Below are 19,193 nucleotides of genomic sequence, written 5' to 3'. Positions count from 1 at the left end.
TCTCGACCCGAAACCTCACCCATTCCTTCTCTCCTGAGATGCTGCCTGGCCTGCTGAGTTACTCCAGCATTTTGTGAATAAAAACCAGGATCCCATGTGTCAGGACACTCGCAATGGAGCAGCGGTAGAAGGACACTAGCAGCGGTTGTGGCAGGTTGACTTTCCTGTGAGTGTTCTTAGGAAGTGAAGCTGCTGTTGTGCCTTCTTAACCAGAGAGTTCGTGTTGGTTGACCACGTGAGATCTTATGAGATGTGGGTGCCCAGGAACCTGAAACTGGAGCCTCTATCCACTCTTTCTCCGTTTATGTGCAGTGGGGGGATGGTCACCCTGCTTCTTCCTGAAGTCGATGTTGCGCTCTTTTGTTTTGTTTGGTGTTGAGTGCCAAGTTGTTTTCTGAGCACCAGCCTGTTAGCCTCTGTACCTCCCCCCTGTAAGCTGACTCATCGCCCTCGCTGATCAGCCCTGCCACTGTCGTGCCGTCCGCAAATGTAATGATTGTGTTCGTGTTGTGGGTACAGAGAGAGTAGAGGAGGGGGCTCAACACACAGCCTGGTGGAGCCCCTGTGCTGAGTGGGAGAGTGGTGGGGACCCATCCTGACTGACTGCGGCCGATCTGTTAGAAAGCCCTTTATCCAAAGGTAGATGTTGTGTTCGAAGCCTAGGTCGGACAGCTTGGAGACCAGTCTGCTGGGTCTGATTGTATTAAATACAGAGCTGTAATCAACAAACAGTTTGATTAGTTTCCTCCCATGTTCCAAAGACATGCAGGTATGCAGGTATTGGCTTCGGTAAATTGACCCCAGTCTGTAGGGTAGATCCAGTGTACGGGGGAATCGTTGGTCGACGCAGATTGTCTGGCCGAAGGGCCTGTTTCCATGCTGTATCTCTAAACTAAACTAATCTAATCCTATATGTATTTGGACATCCTGGAGGTAATTTATCACGGTGTCACATAAAAGATTACTGTACAGGATACTAGTGCACAGGATTAACAATAAATTGATGTAGATAGGGAGTGACTGACGAACAGAAAAGAGTTAGAATAAATGGATCATTTTCAGACAGGCAACCGAATAATTGATGCTGCCTCACTTATTTGTTGTCAGTTAATGATTTGGATGAAAGGGCTGAGTTTACTGTTGCAAATTTGCTGATGATACAAAAGTAAGTAGATTAGCATGAAGAGAGGGGAATATAAAGAGGCTGCAAAGGGATAAGGTTAGATTACACAAATAGGCAAGTTGGTAGTTGGAGTATGTTACAGGTTCATTACAACAGGGTGCTGATCTAATCCATGTGAATGAAAAAATGTTTTAGTTTTGTTTTGTTTAGGTTAGTTTAGAGATACAGCGTGGAAACAGGCCCTTTGGCCCACCGAGTCCACCCCCAACCATTGATCACCGGTACACACACGTCCCATGTTATTCCATATGCCAGATTTTAAAACAAAAGGATTGAAGAGACAGAAGGAATGGAGAGTTGCAATGTGTGAAGCCAGAGTAAGCAATGTCAGTCAGTTCAGCTCAGTTTTGTTTATTGCCACCTGCACCGAGGTAGAGTGAAAAGCTTTTGTTGCGTGCTATCCAGTCAGAAGAAGGACAATCCATGATGAACAATCGAGCCATTTACAGTGTGGAGATCCATGATAACGTATTATGCACGATAAAGCCAGCAAAGTCCAATCAAGGACTTTGCGGCACGGTGGCGCAGCGGTAGAGTTGCTGCCTTACAGCGAATGCAGCGCCGGAGACTCAGGTTCGATCCTGACTACGGGCGCCGTCTGTATGGAGTTTGTACGTTTTCCCCGTGACCTGCGTGGGTTTTCTCCGAGATCTTCGGTTTCCTCCCACACTCCAAAGACGTGCAGGTTTGTAGGTTAATTGACTGGGTACATGTAAAGGTTGTCCCTGGTGTGTGTAGGATAGAGTTAATGTGCGGGGCTCGCTGGGCGGCGGGGACTTGGTGGGCCGAAAGGGCCTGTTTCCGCGCTGTAGAATCTAAATCTAAATCTAAAATCTAAAAGGATAGCCCATGGGTCACCATGGAGGTAGATGGTAGTAGGCGAAGGGGGAGGGGGAGGGGAGAAATAGGGGTGAGTTCAGGTGGGGGAGAAAGAGGAGCGGGAGGGGTGGGGGTGTTAGATGTTACTTAAAAATTGGAGAATTCAATGTTCATACTTTTGGGTTTTAGCTGCCCAAGCGGAATATGGGGTGCAGTTCCTCCAGTTTGTGTGTGGGCCTCACTCTGGCATTGGAGGAGGCCCAGGACAGAAAGGTTAGTATGGGAATGGGAAGGGGAATTAAAATGGTTAGCAACTGGGAGATCCTTGGAGGGCCAAGCGCAGGAGTAGAGCGAAACGGTTGCTACGTCCCCACTTGATTTCGCTGATGTGGAGGAGACCACGTTGGAGAACATCGAATGCAGTAGACCAGGTGAGACCAGGTGAACCTCTGACTCACCTGGAAGGACTGCTGGAATCCCTGGATGGAGGCGAGGGAGGATGTATACGGTCAGGTGTTCTGTCTCTTACGGTTTCAGGGGAAAGCTCCTAGGAATGGGGTTGGATTACAATAGACAATAGACAATAGACAATAGGTGCAGGAGTAGGCCATTCAGCCCTTCGAGCCAGCACCGCCATTCAATGCGATCATGGCTGATCACTCTCAATCAGTACCCCGTTCCTGCCTTCTCCCCATACCCCCTCACTCCGCTATCCTTAAGAGCTCTATCCAGCTCTCTTGGGTGAGAAGCAATGAGTGAAGCAAGGAGTTGCGGAGGGAACGGTCTCTGTGGAAGGCAGAAAGGGGTGGAGATGGGAGGACGTGACTGGTGGTGGGATCATGTTGTAGGTGGCAGAGATGTAGGTGGATGATGTGTGTGTTGAATGCAGAGGCTGGTGGGGTGAAAGGAGAGGACTTGGAGAACTCTATCCTTGTTCAATCCTGGGGGGGGGGGCAAGCGAGAGCAGAACTACAGGGTACAGAGGAGACGTGGGTGAGGGATCCATCTGCGATAGAAGGTGGGAAACCACGTTTACTAAAGAAAGAGGACATCTCGGAAGTCCTCGAATGGAAAGCTTCATCTTAGAAACCAATGCAGTAGGGAATAGTACGTTTGCGAGAGGCGGGGTTTGGAGGAGGTGTAGTCCAGACAACTACGGAGTCGGTAGGTTTGTAATAGACGTTAGTCAACAGTGATGGAGACAGAGATCAAGAAAGAGGGGAGAGATGTCAGAGATAGCCCAGGTGAACTTGAGAGCAGGGTGGAAGTTAGTGATGAAGTTAATGATTTCTGCATGGGTGTGGTGGAGAAAGAGTTGGGGGATGGTGTCAATGTAGGCCTGAAACAAGGAATGTTTGATGTAGCCAAGAAACAGGCAGGAGTAGGTGAGTGTCCATGGCTACTCCTTTAACTTGGAGAATGTGAGAGGTGTCAAAAGAGAAAAGGACTCTTTTGTCACCAATTAAAATAGCGCACCATCTTTAATTTAACATGTTGAGCCCATTATCCCTATAAGGGTATCAAATGACACATCGAAATCAGGACTCTAAACCAAGGTTTTGTGCAACTTAATCTCCATTAGCACTTAAGTTTCTTAAACATGCTTGCAAGCCATTCACTTCTAACAGAATCAAGGGATATGGGGAGAAAGCAGGAACAGGGTACTGATTCTGGATGATCAGCCATGATCATATTGTGTGGCGGTGCTGGCTCGAAGGGCCGAGTGGCCTACTCCTGCACCTATTTTCCGCTTCTAACATCGCTGAGTTACTCCAGCATTTTGTGTCTATCTTCGGTGTAAACCAGCATCTGCAGTTCCTTCCTTCACATTTGATTTACTGTTCCAGCTTATCGCTTCTTATGCTAAATTATAAGAGAAGACTCGGACTGAAATACTACACTTATGAATAGAATGGCCATCATCACTTTGCTGGTGAGGGCAGTCTTCTCTGAACTCGGGAGTTCATCTCTCTGACAATTGCTGTGCCTGCGTTGTTGCCACCGATGTCTCAGATCACTCTGCTTTTACATGGATTTTCCTGCAATCTTCAAAAGAAAGACGATGTAGGAGCCATTTACGCTTAATTTAGTTACTGTCATTGTATTATGGCTGTTAAATATTTCTAGTTTCTGTCTTTTTTGCATGCTTATGGGTGTGATTTGATACATAATGGGGAGTGTTTAAGTTGTTCTTATTCTAGCCCAAGCCCCTCACACACTGCAGTTGTCATTCACGCAGGGAGTAAGTAAAATAAATATGCCTTCTTACTTATCTGGCTAGAGTTCATCATTTTAATGTTTATATCTTTCTTCTCTCATCGAGTAGTGTTTTCACAAAATGGTCGGTCCCATACCCCTTTATACAGTCCCTACCGTTGTTCAAGGTCATGTCAGGTGCTCTTATTGGTATCACTCACGTGTCCTTCATTCACTGTTTCTTTGTTTCCCTGGTCTCAGAATTCTCTCTCTCTCTCTCTCTCTCTCTCTCTCTCTCTCTCTCTCTCTCTCTCTCTCTCTCTCTCTCTCTCTCTCTCTCTCTCTCTCCTTCTCTCTCCCTCCCTCTCCCTCCCTCTCCCTCTCCCTCTCCTCTTCCCTTTCTTCTTCTTTCACTCCTTTCTACCACTCCACATATCTCTATTTGTCTTTCTACATTTCTCTACCCCTCTCTCTATCCCTCTCTCACTACCTCTGTCTCTCTCTCTCTCTCTCTACCTCTCTCTCCATCTCTCTATCTCTCTCTAATTCTCTTTCTCTCTACCTTTCTTTCTCCAAACTTCTCTACCTTGCTCTCTCCTTACCTCTCACTTGCCCCCTTTCTCCATGTCTCCTCCTTTCCCCCTCCCTCTATCTCACCCCCACTCTCCCTCCATCCCTCTCACCCCCACTCTCCCTCCATCCCTCTCACCCCCACTCTCCCTCCATCCCTCTCACCCCCACTCTCCCTCCATCCCTCTCACCCCCACTCTCCCTCCATCCCTCTCACCCCCACTCTCCCTCCATCCCTCTCACCCCCACTCTCCCTCCATCCCTCTCACCCCCACTCTCCCTCCATTCCTCTCGCCCCCTCTCTCCCTCCAACCCTCTTACTCCTTCTCTCTCCCCCTCCTTCCCACTCCCCCTCTCTCTCTCTCTCTCACTCTCTCCCTCCATCTCTGTGAGCCTGTCAGGATACTTGCCATCGTCTCCAGCTAGAAGCTTGTTAACATCACACACCAGTGGTTTTTAAATATATTGCATATATCACAAAGGGTTAATAACCAAGTACGACATATAGTATCACTGTCCTAACCACTCCTAGATCACAATACAGTGTAATGCGGAATAATGGAAAGTTGTCCACTTTGGAAGCAAGAAAGAAAAACATATTATTTATATGGAATAAATGGTACATGGATAGGACAGGTTTGGAGGGATATGGGCCAAACGCAGGCAGGTGTGGGCTAGGACATGTTGGCTGGTGTAGGCAAGTTGGGCTGAAGGGCCTGTTTCCACGCTGTATCACTCTATGACTACAATAATATTACAAAATGTTGCGGTGTATAGGAATGTAAGGCCTCTGGAGTTTTTTCAGGTAGTGCTCGTAATTAGGAAGATTAATAGATGTTGGCATTTATTACAAGGGATATGGAGCATAAAAGCAGGGTTGCAATTTTATAGGGCACCAGTGAGATTGAACCTGGAGTATTGTAGATAGTCTTCATCTCCATATTTCGAGAGTCAAGATTATTTAATTGTCATGTGCTCCTGGACCGGAACAATGAAATTCTTACTTGCTGCAGCTTTACAGGCATATTAAACACAACTCAACAAATAAATATACAATAAATTGTCTGTTCCACTGGGTAAACCAAGATCATAACAGTGCAAGCCAAAATGTAAAATTCAACCTGAAAGTCCATAGTAGTCCAGTGCTGAGATAGGGTGGTGAAGAAGGAGCTTTGGAGAAAGGGCGGAGAAGGTTCATTTGGAGACCTAGAGTCAATAGACAATAGACAATAGGTGCAGGAGGAGGCCATTCGGCCCTTCGAGCCAGCACCGCCATTCAATGTGATCATGGCTGATCATTCTCAATGTACCCCGTTCCTGCCTTCTCCCCATACCCCCTGACTCTGCTATCCATAAGAGCTCTATCTAGCTCTCTCTTGAATGCATTCAGAGAATTGGCCTCCACTGCCTTCTGAGGCAGAGAATTCCACAGATTCACAACTCTCTGACTGAAAAAGTTTTTTCTCATCTCAGCTCTGAATGGCCTACCCCTTATTCTTAAACTGTGGCCCCTTGTTCTGGACTCCCCCAACATTGGGAACATGTTTCCTGCAGTCATACAGCCCTTCGGCCCAACAAGTCTATGCCGACCAAGACACCCCGTCTTAGCTAGTCCTATTTAGTCTTTCAAATGTTAGTTGTTCAAATGTCTGCCTAAACTGCTTCCTCTAGTAGCTCCTTCCACAAACCCTCCACCCTCTGTGTGAAAGAGTTGCCCCTCAGGTTCCTATTAAACCTTTCCATACTCATCTTAAACCTACGCCATCTAGTTCTTGGTTTCCTTACGCTGGGAAAAAGACTCTGCACATTCACTTATCTGTTCCCCTCATGCTGTTATAAACCTCTACAAGGTCTCCCCTCAGTCTCCTGTGCTCGAAGAAATAAGATATAAAGCCCCAATTGCCCAACCTCTTCCAATAATTTAGACCCTAGAGTCCTGGCAACATCTTGCTATTGAGGGCGTGCAGCGTAGGTTTACTAGGTTAATTCCCGGAATGGCGGGACTGTCATATGTTGAAAGACTGGAGCGACAAGGCTTGTATACACTGGAATTTAGAAGGATGAAAGGGGATCTTATCGAAACATATAAGATTATTAAGGGATTGGACACGTTAGAGGCAGGAAACATGTTCCCAATGTTGGGGGAGTCCAGAACCAGGGGCCACAGCTTAAGAATAAGGGGTAGGCCATTTAGAACGGAGATGAGGAAAAACCTTTTCAGTCAGAGAGTTGTAAATCTGTGGAATTCTCTGCCTCAGAAGGCAGTGGAGGCCAGTTCTCTGAATGCATTCAAGAAAGAGCTAGATACTCTTAAGGATAGCGGAGTCAGGGGGTATGGGGAGAAGGCAGGAACGGGGTACTGATTGAGAATAATCAGCCATGATCACATTGAATGGTGGTGCCATGATCACATTGAATGGCCTACTCCTGCACCTATTGTCTATTGTCTATCCTTGTAAATCTTCTTTCTACCCTTCATAGCGTAAAGGTACCTTTGCCACAGCAGGGTGACCAAAACTAAACACAATACTCCAAGTGCGGCCTCACCAACGTCCTGCACAATTGTAGTGTAACATCCCAATTACTATATTCCATAACTGATGAAGGCCAAGTGCCAAAAGCTTTCTTCACCACCCCATCAACCTGCGAAGCCACTTTCAGGGAACTATGCACTTGTACTCCTAGACCCCTCTGCTCTACAACACTCCCTGGGGCCCTTCCATTTACTGTGATAGTCCTGCCCTGGTTTGACTTCCCGAAATGCAACACCTGACACTTATCTGGATTAAACTCTACAATGCCATTCCCTGTTCCAAGCCGATTAAGATCCCGCTGTAATCCTTGATTCCTGCGAATGAAAAGGTTGATATATGAAAAGAGGTTGAGCACATTAGATGTGTACATATAGGATTATAGAATAATGAAGGTGAAGCTTAATTTAATTTTAGTGTTAGCTTTATAGATAAAGCGTTTAGAACAGGCCCTTTGGCCCACCGACCAGCGATCCCCACACATTAGCACTACCCTACACACACTAGGGACAATTAACCTACAAACCTGTACGTCTTTGGCGTCTGGGAGGAAATAGAAGATCTTGGAGAAAACCCACACAGGTCACGGGGAGAACGTACAAACCCCGTACAGACAGCACCCGTAGTCAGGATCGAACCCGGGTTCCTGGCGCTGTAAGGCAGCAACTCCTCCGTTGCGCCATCATGCCGCCCATTCACCATACACTAATGTAATGTAGGATTCACAGAGGATGGACAGGTTGGGTGATTCCACCCGTGGGAGTATCTGGAGCTAAGTTATAGATTCAGATGAAGAAGTAGCCCATTTCAGATGGAGGTGAGGAGGAGTTTCTTCCCTTAGGGGGCATGGCTCTGGAGCTCTGCAGTGGAGAACTGTGGAGGAGGAGTCAAATGACAGATAATTTCAAATGCAAGGAGGTCAACAGTGTAGAAAGAGGTACGGAGGCCAAGATAGGATCAGCCACGATCTATTGAATGGTGAACCTGGCTCAAGGGGACTGTTTAACCCCCTCCTGTGCTTGTTACTTGTGCTTTGTTTAGTTTAGTTCTATGTTATCCCATTTTCTCATCCGCTCCCTACACAGTAGGGGGAATTTTACAGATGCCAACTAACCTACACCTACAAACCCACACGTCCTTTGAGACATGGAAGGAAACCAGTGCACCTGGAGGAAACCACACAGTGACGGGGAGAACGTGCAAACTCCACACAGATAGCATCTGAGGTTGGGATCGAATCGAAGTCTCTGGTGCTGCCCCTGACGAAGCAATTAGTAACAATTAGTACCCTGGCAAATGAAATACAACTTTCAGGGCCAAACTGGTCTTGTGTGTGATTTTAATACATCCTGTGGCTCAGTTCAAGCCACTCTGGTCACTGTTCCATTACCTTAATTCATTTCTGCACTTCCAAATCTTTTAACTGCCCTTTCCCACAATAAATCCACTGAACTATTAATTTATACTCCATTTTATGGATAGTCAGAAACAGATGTCTCCACAGCAGGCTTTCAGATGATGCTGGTGTAGGAGTAGCCTGCAAACGCATTTAATTGTAATCCTTTTGACAGAGGGTTAAACAGCGGTAAACACAGGCAGTAAAACTGAGCTTTGGCAGTGGCACAAAGTACGTTGTGGTAAATCAGCTCAATCTTGCTTTCAATTCGTTTTTTCGATTGGAGATACTGCGTGGAAACAAGTCCTTTGGCCCACCGGGTCCGCGCTGACCATTGATCACCACACACTAGCACTATCGTACAGACAATGTTTACCGAAGCCAAATTTACCTGAAAACATGCATGTCCTTGAAGTGTGGGAGGAAACCGGAGCACCCGGGGAAAACCCACGCGGGTCACGAGGAGAACGTACAATTCTCCATACAGGCAAAACCCGTCGTCAGGATCGAACCCGGGTCTCTGGCGCTGTAAGGTAGCAACTCTGCCACTGTGCCATCATGCCGCCCCTTAATACAAAGCAAAAGGGGGTGAGTGTATAATGAGGAGCTGATCCACAACTATCCATTTGTACCTCTGCCGCAGTTCAATTACACCCCCCACGGTGTCTTAGTTTGTTCGGCTTGGTAACTGCTGATGATTCTCTCAGACTTGCGGATCAATATTCTGCAAACATTATCATCCCCAACAGATCTTTGTGTGAGAAATAAATGCAGGGAGCTGAATAATGATGTTGCACGGGTGGCAGAGGAAATGTGGCGTAATTTTTGTATTGCTGATCTTGTAAATAAGGATTCACATGAGGACGAGTTTTGCTCCATGACACGCTGGTCCACATTCAGCAACAGACTGGTTCCGCCCAGATGCAGCCCACCCCCTCCCTCCTCCCCAACCCTTGCACATCCCCAATCCTGGACTTTCCAGTCGTCGCTTTAGTTTCATGTTTCATGTATCTTGTTGTGTTTTATGACTGTTGACAGACCAAGTTCCCTCCTGGGGTGATTAAAGTTCTATCATAGACAATAGACAATAGGTGCAGGAGTAGGCCATTCGGCCCTTCGAGCCAGCACCGCCATTCAATGTGATCATGCCTGATCATTCTCAATCAGTACCCCGTTCCTGCCTTCTCCCCATACCCCCTGACTCCGCTATCCTTAAGAGCTCTATCTAGCTCTCTCTTGAATGCATTCAGAGAATTGGCCTCCATATCATATCGTACCGCATTATTTTATTTTTATTTCATATTTCAGATACAGCGCGGAAACAGGCCTTTTCGGCCCACCAAGTCCGCGCCGCCCAGCGATCCCCGCACATTAACACTATCCTACACCCACTAGGGACAATTTTTACATTTACCCAGTCAATTAACCTACATACCTGTACGTCTTTGGAGTGTCGGAGAAAACCCACGCAGGTCACGGGGAGAACGTACAAACTCCTTACAGTACAGCACCCGTAGTCAGGATCGAACCTGAGTCTCCGGCGCTGCATTCGCTGTAAAGCAGCAACTCTACCGTTGCGCCACCGTGCCGCCCCTATATAATGGGAATGTGGGAACAGCCTACCAGTGTTCAGGTTTTTAACGAAGATACCAGAAGATCTAGGCAGCCCAAAACGTTCTTAGAAGATGGTTTAAATTTTTTGATTTATTGATAATGAATGTGAATTTAATAAGTTCTGCTAAGCCAGGTTTTATATTGGGAGGGAAGGGAACAGCAGATGATGGTTTAAGCCTAAGATAGACACAAAGAGCTGTTGTAACTCAGCGGGGCAGGCAGCATCTCTGGAGAGAAGGAATAAGTGATGTTTCGGGTCGAGACCCTTCTTCAGGAGGTAGTTGAGTTTCGCAATAAAACAGGAAAACTGGCAGCTAAAGTAAAGCAAGGACAGCTTTGTGGAAAATGTCTGGAGTTTGAAGAAGGGTCTCGACCCGAAACGTCACTCATCCTTTTTCTCCAGAGATGCTGCCTGACCCGTGGAGGTACACCAGCACTTTGTGTCTATCTTTGGTAAAAAACAGAATCTGCAGTTCTTTGTTTCGAACCCAAAATGTATATGCTGCAGAGGGGCTGAATGATAATGTAGCAAATCCAGTACTTAGGTTGGGCCTGTGGGCAACTAGAAGTGAGGCCCTTTAAATCCATAATCAGTATGGACTGTTGGCCTCAGAATGCATGTCATAAGCAAATCATAAGTGAGTGGTGTAGAATTAGGCCATTCGGCCCATCAAGTCTACTCCGCCATTCAATCACGGCTGATCTATCTCTCCATCCTAATGGGGTTAGGAAGGAGAGATAGATGCCATGATTGAATGGCGGAGTAGACTTGATGGGCCGAATGGCCTAATTCTACTATCACTTATGACTTACTTATGACCTTATGCATGATTGCTGAGGGTGGAGGTGAGCTGTACATTTTTCTGAGCACACAGACTGATGGCATAAGCTGGCTCTTCAAGCGTTGCATTCTATCTCCTGTGTCTCCACATTTTCTGCTCCATCACAATACGTTCCACCCAAGTGCTTTTCTCTTTAATGCTGTGTTCAAACGTATTTTCTGAAATCATTGGGATCGATGTATCTGAACTCATGAACTGTGAAACCCAGGGAGCATGTGATGGTGTGTACTGGGGATTATCATCGGCATGGCCAGATGCATGAGAATCTATCTCCGCTTGCCTTTTCACTGCAAGGAGCAGCATGCCGAAAATATTTACTAACCAGTTTGCCGAGAGTCAACAAGAGATCAGAGCAAGAGGTTAAGGCAGCATATGTTGACGAGGAAGAATTTCTTTAGCTACAGGATGGTGAATCTGTGGAATTCATTGCCACAGAGGAGAGGATGTTTCCAGCTGTGGAAGAGCCTGTGGAAGGACCAGAGGGCACAGCCTCTGAATAAATGGACAAACCTTTAGAATGGAGATGAGGAGGAATTTCTTTAGCCAGCGGGTGATGAATCTGTGGAATTCACTGCCACACGCGGCTGTGGAGGTCAAGTCATTGGGTATTTCTAAGGCAGAAATAGATAGATTTTATTTCTACAGGTGTTAGGGGTTATGGGGAGAAGGCAGGAGAATGGGGTTAGGGGGGAGAGATAGATCAGCCATGATTGAATGGCAGAATAGACTCCATGGGCTGAATGGCCTAATTCTGCTCCTATCATTTATGAACGTATGATCGGGATAACTGAGAATGGTTAACCTACTAATTCTCCTCTGTTGCCACAAACCTACATTATAGTGAAGAAGAAAGAAGTATATTAAAGTTGTCCACGTGTAGTGGTGGGGTGAGGGGCAGTATTGTAATTCCTTACTGTCCTGTTTTGAAGACTCTCTGTGGCCCCTTTCAACCCTCTGACCTGTGGAAGACCTCAGTACACGTACCATTGCCAGGTTTCCTGGACTAACTCTATTCTTTTTTTTAAATATATATTTTATTATTTTATTGAGCTTCACAAAAATTGCACATTATGCACAGTATAAGGGGAAGAAAAGAAAAAGACAAAGAAAACCCCCAAAAAACAACAACATTTTTTCGAGTTTGATTGACAGTTTTGATAGCAGGTAGGTTGTACCATATCACATTACAATTACACTATTCTGAGTTGGTCATGGCATGGAAGAATAGAAAAAAGTGCCAATACGGTTTTGTCACTCCCGAGGCCTCCTCCATCGCCCTAGAACACCAGGGCAGCAAAACCTCATTGGGTATTTCTAAAGTGGAGATTGACAAGTTTCTTGATTAGTATGGGTGGCAAAGGTTACGGGGTAAAGGCAGGAGAATGGAGTTGAGAGAGAAAGGTAGATCAGCCATGATTGAATGGTGGAGTAGACTTGATGAGCCAGGCAGCCTAATCAAGTCAAGTCAAGTCAAGTTTATTTGTCACATACACATACAAGATGTGCAGTGTATGTGAGAAATAAACCTGACTTGACTTGACTTGACTTGATTAGGCCGCCCGGAATTCCCGAAGGGGAATTCTGCTCCGATGACCTATGAACCGTATGATGAGCCATGATGCGGCTACCACTCTTCCCAACTCCAACACTGTCTGCTACCCAACATCTCAGGACTCCATTGAAACAAATTTCTCATTTACCATTCATCCTCCTGCAAGCAATCACTCATTTTTTATAAATTGTTTCACCTGCAAAAGATCCATTTGTTAAGATGACATGCAGTGGTATCTAAGTATCAGCGCACAGTTTAGATTTAGATTTAGATTTAGAGATACAACGCGGAAACAGGCCCTTCGGCCCACCGGGTCCGCGCCGCCCAGCGATCCCCGCACATTAACACTATCCGACACACACTTGGGACAATTTTTTACATTTGCCCAGCCAATTAACCTGTGTACCCGTACGTCTTTGGAGTGTGGGAAGAAACCGAAGATCTCGGAGAAAACCCACGCAGGTCACGGGGAGAACGTGCAAACTCCGTACAGACGGCGCCCGTAGTCAGGATCGAACCTGAGTCTACGGCGCTGCATTCACTGCAGCAACTCTACCGCTGCGCCACCGTGCCGCCCAGTTCATAGTGGGTGTGATGATGTATATGCAGCAGAACACTCGTAGAATTGCATATATGTACTGGTGTGAGCAAAAGGGAATATTGTACTTAAAAGCAATTGAATTCCAATAGAAAAGAAAATATCAACTAATTTCCCACATACTAATATCCCACAAACAGCAATGAGAAACATGATTGCTATTTGATTTGATCATTTAAGGGATAAATATTATTTTGGATATATGGTGAACACTCCTGTGCTTCTGCTGCCTACAATGCAATAGAATTTTTAATAGGCACCTCAGGGAGAGAGGAGATCGTGGTTTAACAACACATCCTCAGGATTGTGTTGCACTACCTCAATGTGATAGAGAAACGCCTGACTAGAATATCATACTCCACAGACTGAGATTTCTAAAGAAGGAGCAGATCCTATTACCTGGGTTTGTTGCTGGTTCCCAAGTTTATTCTATTTGCAAATGAATTCCGCCTGTCAGCCAGAACCATTATTACAATAGCCTGGCTATCAATTTTTCCCAATAAGATTGCTATCTCTAAAATTCAAAGAGCACAATCGGCTTTTAACGTTGAATTTTACCGCAGAACATAATTTACCCACTATTAATGGGTTTGTATTTTCAGTGCTGGAAGCTCAATCACCTTATTAAAATTAAGTTAACCGTGTAAATTTGTGCAAGGTAGCACCACGTGGCTCAAGCAGGTGTGATTTGTGTTCTCCCTTCCTTCGGGCCAGGCGTCCATTCGAACCCAAAGTGCTCCGACACAAAAAAAGCTGTGTCCCTAACAACAGCGATTAATTTGACTCACATTTAAAGTGGCACAAATTTCAGTCTCAAGCCATAAGATGCACCGTGAGGAAACTCATTAAGGATGTTGCATTAAAAAGAAATTTTGTCTTAATTATTTGTTCAGAATTCCTTTCAGGATCCCATTGCTGCCTTATCGCTGTGCAATGGATTTGTTCAGCTCTATTACCCTCAGAAAGGAGCGCAGCAACTTCAACACACCAGAGACCGCACACAAATGTGACCTTTGCGACAGAGACTGTCACTCCCGCATTGGTCTCTTCAGCCACAAGCGACGCTGCTCTAGCCGAGGTGTGGAGCAAGCAGCCAACGAGGATGGATCACCCATGGTCAGCCATGACCGAGGGGGGCCTAAGAAAAATAAAATGACCCTCAAACCTGTGAACCACTTTTCCCCACAACCACTGTAGAGGGACCTTTCATTTTTAAGCCGTTAACACGTAATTAACTGGTCATGTAGTACCTGTCTGAGAAGTGGCTGCCTCATATGTAGTAATATTGATCGCATTAAACATGTATTCACCGGAGTCAGTGGGTCTCAATCTGAAACGGCGCATATTCCTTTTCTCCAGAGATGTTGCCTGACCCGCTGGAGTTACTCCAGCATTTTGTGTCTATCTTCGGTGTAAACCGGCATCTGCAGTTCCTTTCTACACGGTAGAGCATGTTACATTCTCCATTCAATGACTTGAATTTTGGAGGAAGGAGCACTTTGTTCTACCACTGGACGATTCATTCATGCTTGGAATGAATTTACAGGCATGTCCATTTTCTATACACAATTCGTCAATATTGAATATCTAAGATTCAAATTGGCTCTAAGAAAGGTAAACTATGAACTCCAGCTCTTGATATGCTTTAAAAAATGGTATTTGTGAGTTACAGTCTGAGACACCTCAGATAAATGAGCTGATTAAAAAGATTACGCGAGATAGTAAGACTAATTTCCCCAGAGCTGTTTCCAGCTTGCTGCTATCAATTTTCCAAAGGTGAGATGGAATTGGCATATTGATTTATTCACAAAATGCTGGAGTAACTCAGCAGGTCAGGCAGCATCTCGGGAGAGAAGGAATGGGTGACGTTTCGGGTCGAGACCCTTCTTCAGACTGATGTCAGGGGGGCGGGACAAAGGAAGGATATAGGTGGAGACAGGAAGATAGAGGGAGATCTGGGAAGGGGGAGGGGAAGGGAGGGACAGAGGGACTATCTAAAGTTGGAGAAGTCGACGTTCATACCATTGGGCTGCAAACTGCCCAGGCGAAATATGAGGTGCTGTTCCTCCAATGGAATTGGCATATCACCTGCACCCCTGGTAAGGTTATGGTGGGGGGGGGAGTAAATCAGCTCTTAAACAAAAATATTAAAGTTATTGAACAATGAGGACTTATATTAAAGAAAGGCAGTAGCTTGGGGTGAAACAAGACAAAGCCTGTTGCTTCGAAACCATCCATGGTTCCTTTGGCTCGTAATACTACGGAGCGCTGAAAGTACGGGTTGTCTTTATTTGGTTCTATATTGTGGGCTGTCACTTGTTTCGAGGAGGAGGTTTGGTAAAATTTGCATTCACTGCACCGCCAAGAACGAAGAGGAACTGGGAGGAGGGCCGCTGAGAACTATGAGGTGCCCAGTGGAATGCCTGCGGCCACAGGCTGAGCTCGTCGCCAAGGGGAGAACTTTTGAAACCTTATTAGCAACTTTTGAAACTTTGTCGGCGCCAGAAACGTGGCGACTCTTTTTTGTGCACTGCCTAGGTGAAGTCTGCTGTATGATTTTACCGGGTTGTATGCAAAAACAAAGAATTTCACTGTATCTAGGTACATGTGACAACAAAGTATCATTGCATCATTGAATTTTAAAATTGCTAATTTCCCCTCAATCTGCTTCATACAATCAAACTTTCCCCTAATGGGCATCAAAGTGAAGTACAATGGTTATTAAAATAATATGACTATATTATTACCGGGTAGCACGGTGGCGCAGCAGTAGAGTTGCAGCCTTGCAGCAACCAGCAACGCGGGTTCGATCCCGACTACGGATGCTTGTCTGTACGGAGTTTGTACGTTTTCCCCTGGCCGCATGGGTTTTCTCAGATATCTTCGGTTTCCTCCCACACTCCAAAGACCTACAGGTTTTAATTGGCTTGGTATAATCGTAAATGGCCCCTAGTGCGTGTAGAATAGTGTTAATGTGCGGGGATTGCTGGTCGGCGCGGGCTCAGTGGGCCGAAGGACCCGTTTCCGCACGGTATCTCTAAAACTAAAAACTAAAATTCTATAAGTGAAAAATGGCTCGCCTCAATATCAAAAAAACTCTTCTACTTTTGCTTAATGCTTCCAAGATGGCGTCCAACCCAGGCGACTATTTGTGTGCTAGCCACAGAAACAGATCTACAATCACATATTACAATCACTCCACACTCTTAAATCTCTATTCCTACAGCAACATTTCTTACCTCGCACTAAACGATATTCCCTTATCATGTATCAATGCACTGTAAATGGCTCGATTGTAATCATGTATTGTCTTTCTGCTGACTGGTTAGCACGCAACAAAAGCTTTTCACTGTACCTCGGCACATGTGATAATAAACTAAACTGAACTGAACTAATCACATTATATTAATCCATTCTGAGAAGTACATTAATTATGTTGATGCATTTTGATGGGATTTTGCATGTTTGTTTTTAGATTTTTTTTAGATTTAGAGATACAGCACAGAAACAGGCCCTTCGGCACCCAGCGATCCCCGCACATTAACACTATCCTACACCCACTAGGGACAATTTTTACATTTGCCCAGCCAATTAACCTACAAACCTGTACGTCTTTAAGTTCAATGTAAACCAACATTACTTTTTCCAAGAAACTGCAAAATATGAAACTCAGTAAGATAATTATCTGTGAGACACAGTATTCCAAGGTCTGTATTATACTATTGTACTCAAATGGCCACTTAAATTTTGACAAGGTTTTTTGTTAAGTGAAGTGGGAGTATTTCTTTGAGTATTATGATTGTAACTATGAATTTATTTTCATTCTTTTTAAGAATTTCAAGACCCTTCAAAATGTAACGCAAATGCATAACGGATTTGTAATAAAAAGATTTTTTTTGAGGAAGGTGAACTTTCATTTTAGCCTTAGCCACGTTAATCCAGCCAAACATTCACGATGAATGTCATTAAGTTTGTCATTTTAAATGTAAGGGAACAGTACCACATTCAAAGTCCAAACGTCTTGTGAAGTCTGTCGCTCGAACAAGAGGTTTATTGTTATTAATCCGTGGTCTTTCTTTTCAGGGACCGCAGTGAGGCCAACCGCTTTAAAAGCAGTAGCTAGCATTGGTCAAGCAATACCAGGATTTCCAGTCCTAGCTGCTGGAGGGATTGATTCGGCTGAGGCAGGGCTCCAGTTTCTGCACTGTGGTGCTTTGCTGCTGCAGGTACATTTTATTTAACCAGGAGAGTTGTGCAAATGGCTTTCCCTGGGATTATTGCTGCACATTCAAACGGTGCATGAGGACCACTGTCACCATTTTAAATCTTAATACTAATAGGCCTCTGTGAACGCACCGAATGTAAATGCGGTACGATTCCGTCATCACTTTGGGGATGCTGGAAGCAGAACAGGATCAGAAGACCACTCAACCCGTCCATGAGTACAACAACGTTATATTTCTGTTCCAGGTTTCTCGGCTTTGAGTTTCATTACGCTAAATGAATTTGTGAAACTGGGCTCGTTGTGCCTGAGCTACGCTGCAGCTTGTGAAGTAAAACAGGGAATATCAGGTTGATATGCGTGGAAGGTAGTGATTGATTTGTTGGGAATAAGGGTCTTGAAAGGAGATGAATAAGCGGCAATGAGATATCAGAGGTGCAATGACGGATGGAGAGACAAGTTTACCATTAAGTACTCGCACAGAGTGATCGGCATTTAAAAGAGACTGGTGGATAAATGATACAAAACATATACATCACTGAACATAGATTCAATTGGTAAAAGTAATGTGAGGAATCTCTGTTTTAGAAGGAAATTAATGTAATCTTAGTAACTCTACCTGAAAGGGAGATGGAAGTGGGGTCTTTGGTAAAATACAAAAATGTAAATATTATATGTTATATATATATTATATTCATATTTTTTGGAAAATGGAAAAGCAGAGTTATGTAAAAAGACTAATTGAGTCAGGTTGATTGAGTGGCTAAGGAGAACGGACCAGAGAGAGTAAATCTAATCTGCACACCATGGTTCTGACTATTTTAATGAAGATGAAATTCTCCACACAACACAGGTGTCAGAGGTTATGGGGAGAAGGCAGGAGAGTGGGGTTAGGGGGGAGAGATAGATCAGCCATGATTGAATGGCGGAGTAGACGATGGGCCAAATGGCCTATTTCTACTCCTATTCATTCTGACCTCATGACCTTATATGGATGAATAGAAATGGGGCTTGAATGGTCTTCCAGGTCCATAACTGCGTTGCGTTTAAGATATAAAATAAATTGAAATACTTTTTTTTTTCCTGGCTTTAGAATCAACTTTGTACTCATAGTCTCAACCTTTTTCCACCAGTGCTTAGAAACATGCTTATCTATGATCACTGGTTCAGTGGATAATTACTTGTGCATCAGTTTTGACTCTGAATGCTCCCCACCTGCTCTTTGCAACAATGCAGAGGTAAGAACCAAGCCAGAGGTTTCTCGTAGGTCTCACCTCATGTGCAGCCGCGGGGCTCTATATTAAAGTCCAATGGTGGGACATCAACATCCTGAGCTGAAGGGCTGGAGCCACTTCACAACTGGCACCTCAGTTTTATGCCCAGCAGCAAAATTAAAGACGAGTCGCACCCTGGCCACTCTCTCTTCTCCCCTCTCCCATCAGGCAAAAGGTATAGAAGTGTGAAAACGCACACCTCCAGATTCAAGGACATTTCCTTCCCACCCGTTATCAGGCAACTGAATCACCCGTCCACAACCAGAGAGCAATGCTGAACTACTATCTACCTCAAACTATCCTTGATCGGACTCTGCGGGCTCCACCTTGCACCAAACCTTATTCCCTTATCATGTATCTGTACACTATAAAAGACTCAATTGCAATCATGTATTC

At 45.0% G+C, this 19,193-nt stretch overlaps 1 protein-coding gene across 2 annotated transcripts in view; it reads left to right on the top strand.

The window, feature by feature from the left end:
• The window catches only part of LOC144598302 (dihydropyrimidine dehydrogenase [NADP(+)]-like), a 658,512-nt gene that overhangs the window by 529,763 nt on the left and 109,556 nt on the right, over window positions 1-19,193 (top strand). Inside the window, exon 19 of one of the 2 annotated variants that reach the window (XM_078408282.1) lies at window positions 17,385-17,527. The exons of the other annotated variant lie outside the window; for it this stretch is intronic. Coding sequence (XP_078264408.1) covers window positions 17,385-17,527 — 143 coding nt within the window. The remainder of the gene's footprint in view (window positions 1-17,384; window positions 17,528-19,193) is intronic. 2 annotated transcript variants of the gene reach the window in all.

Source organism: Rhinoraja longicauda, chromosome 11 (genome assembly GCF_053455715.1).
Source record: "Rhinoraja longicauda isolate Sanriku21f chromosome 11, sRhiLon1.1, whole genome shotgun sequence".
Taxonomy (NCBI): domain Eukaryota; kingdom Metazoa; phylum Chordata; class Chondrichthyes; order Rajiformes; family Arhynchobatidae; genus Rhinoraja; species Rhinoraja longicauda.
The sequence above is the reverse complement of the archived record's forward strand: the minus strand, read 5'-3'. Positions and strand labels throughout refer to the sequence as shown.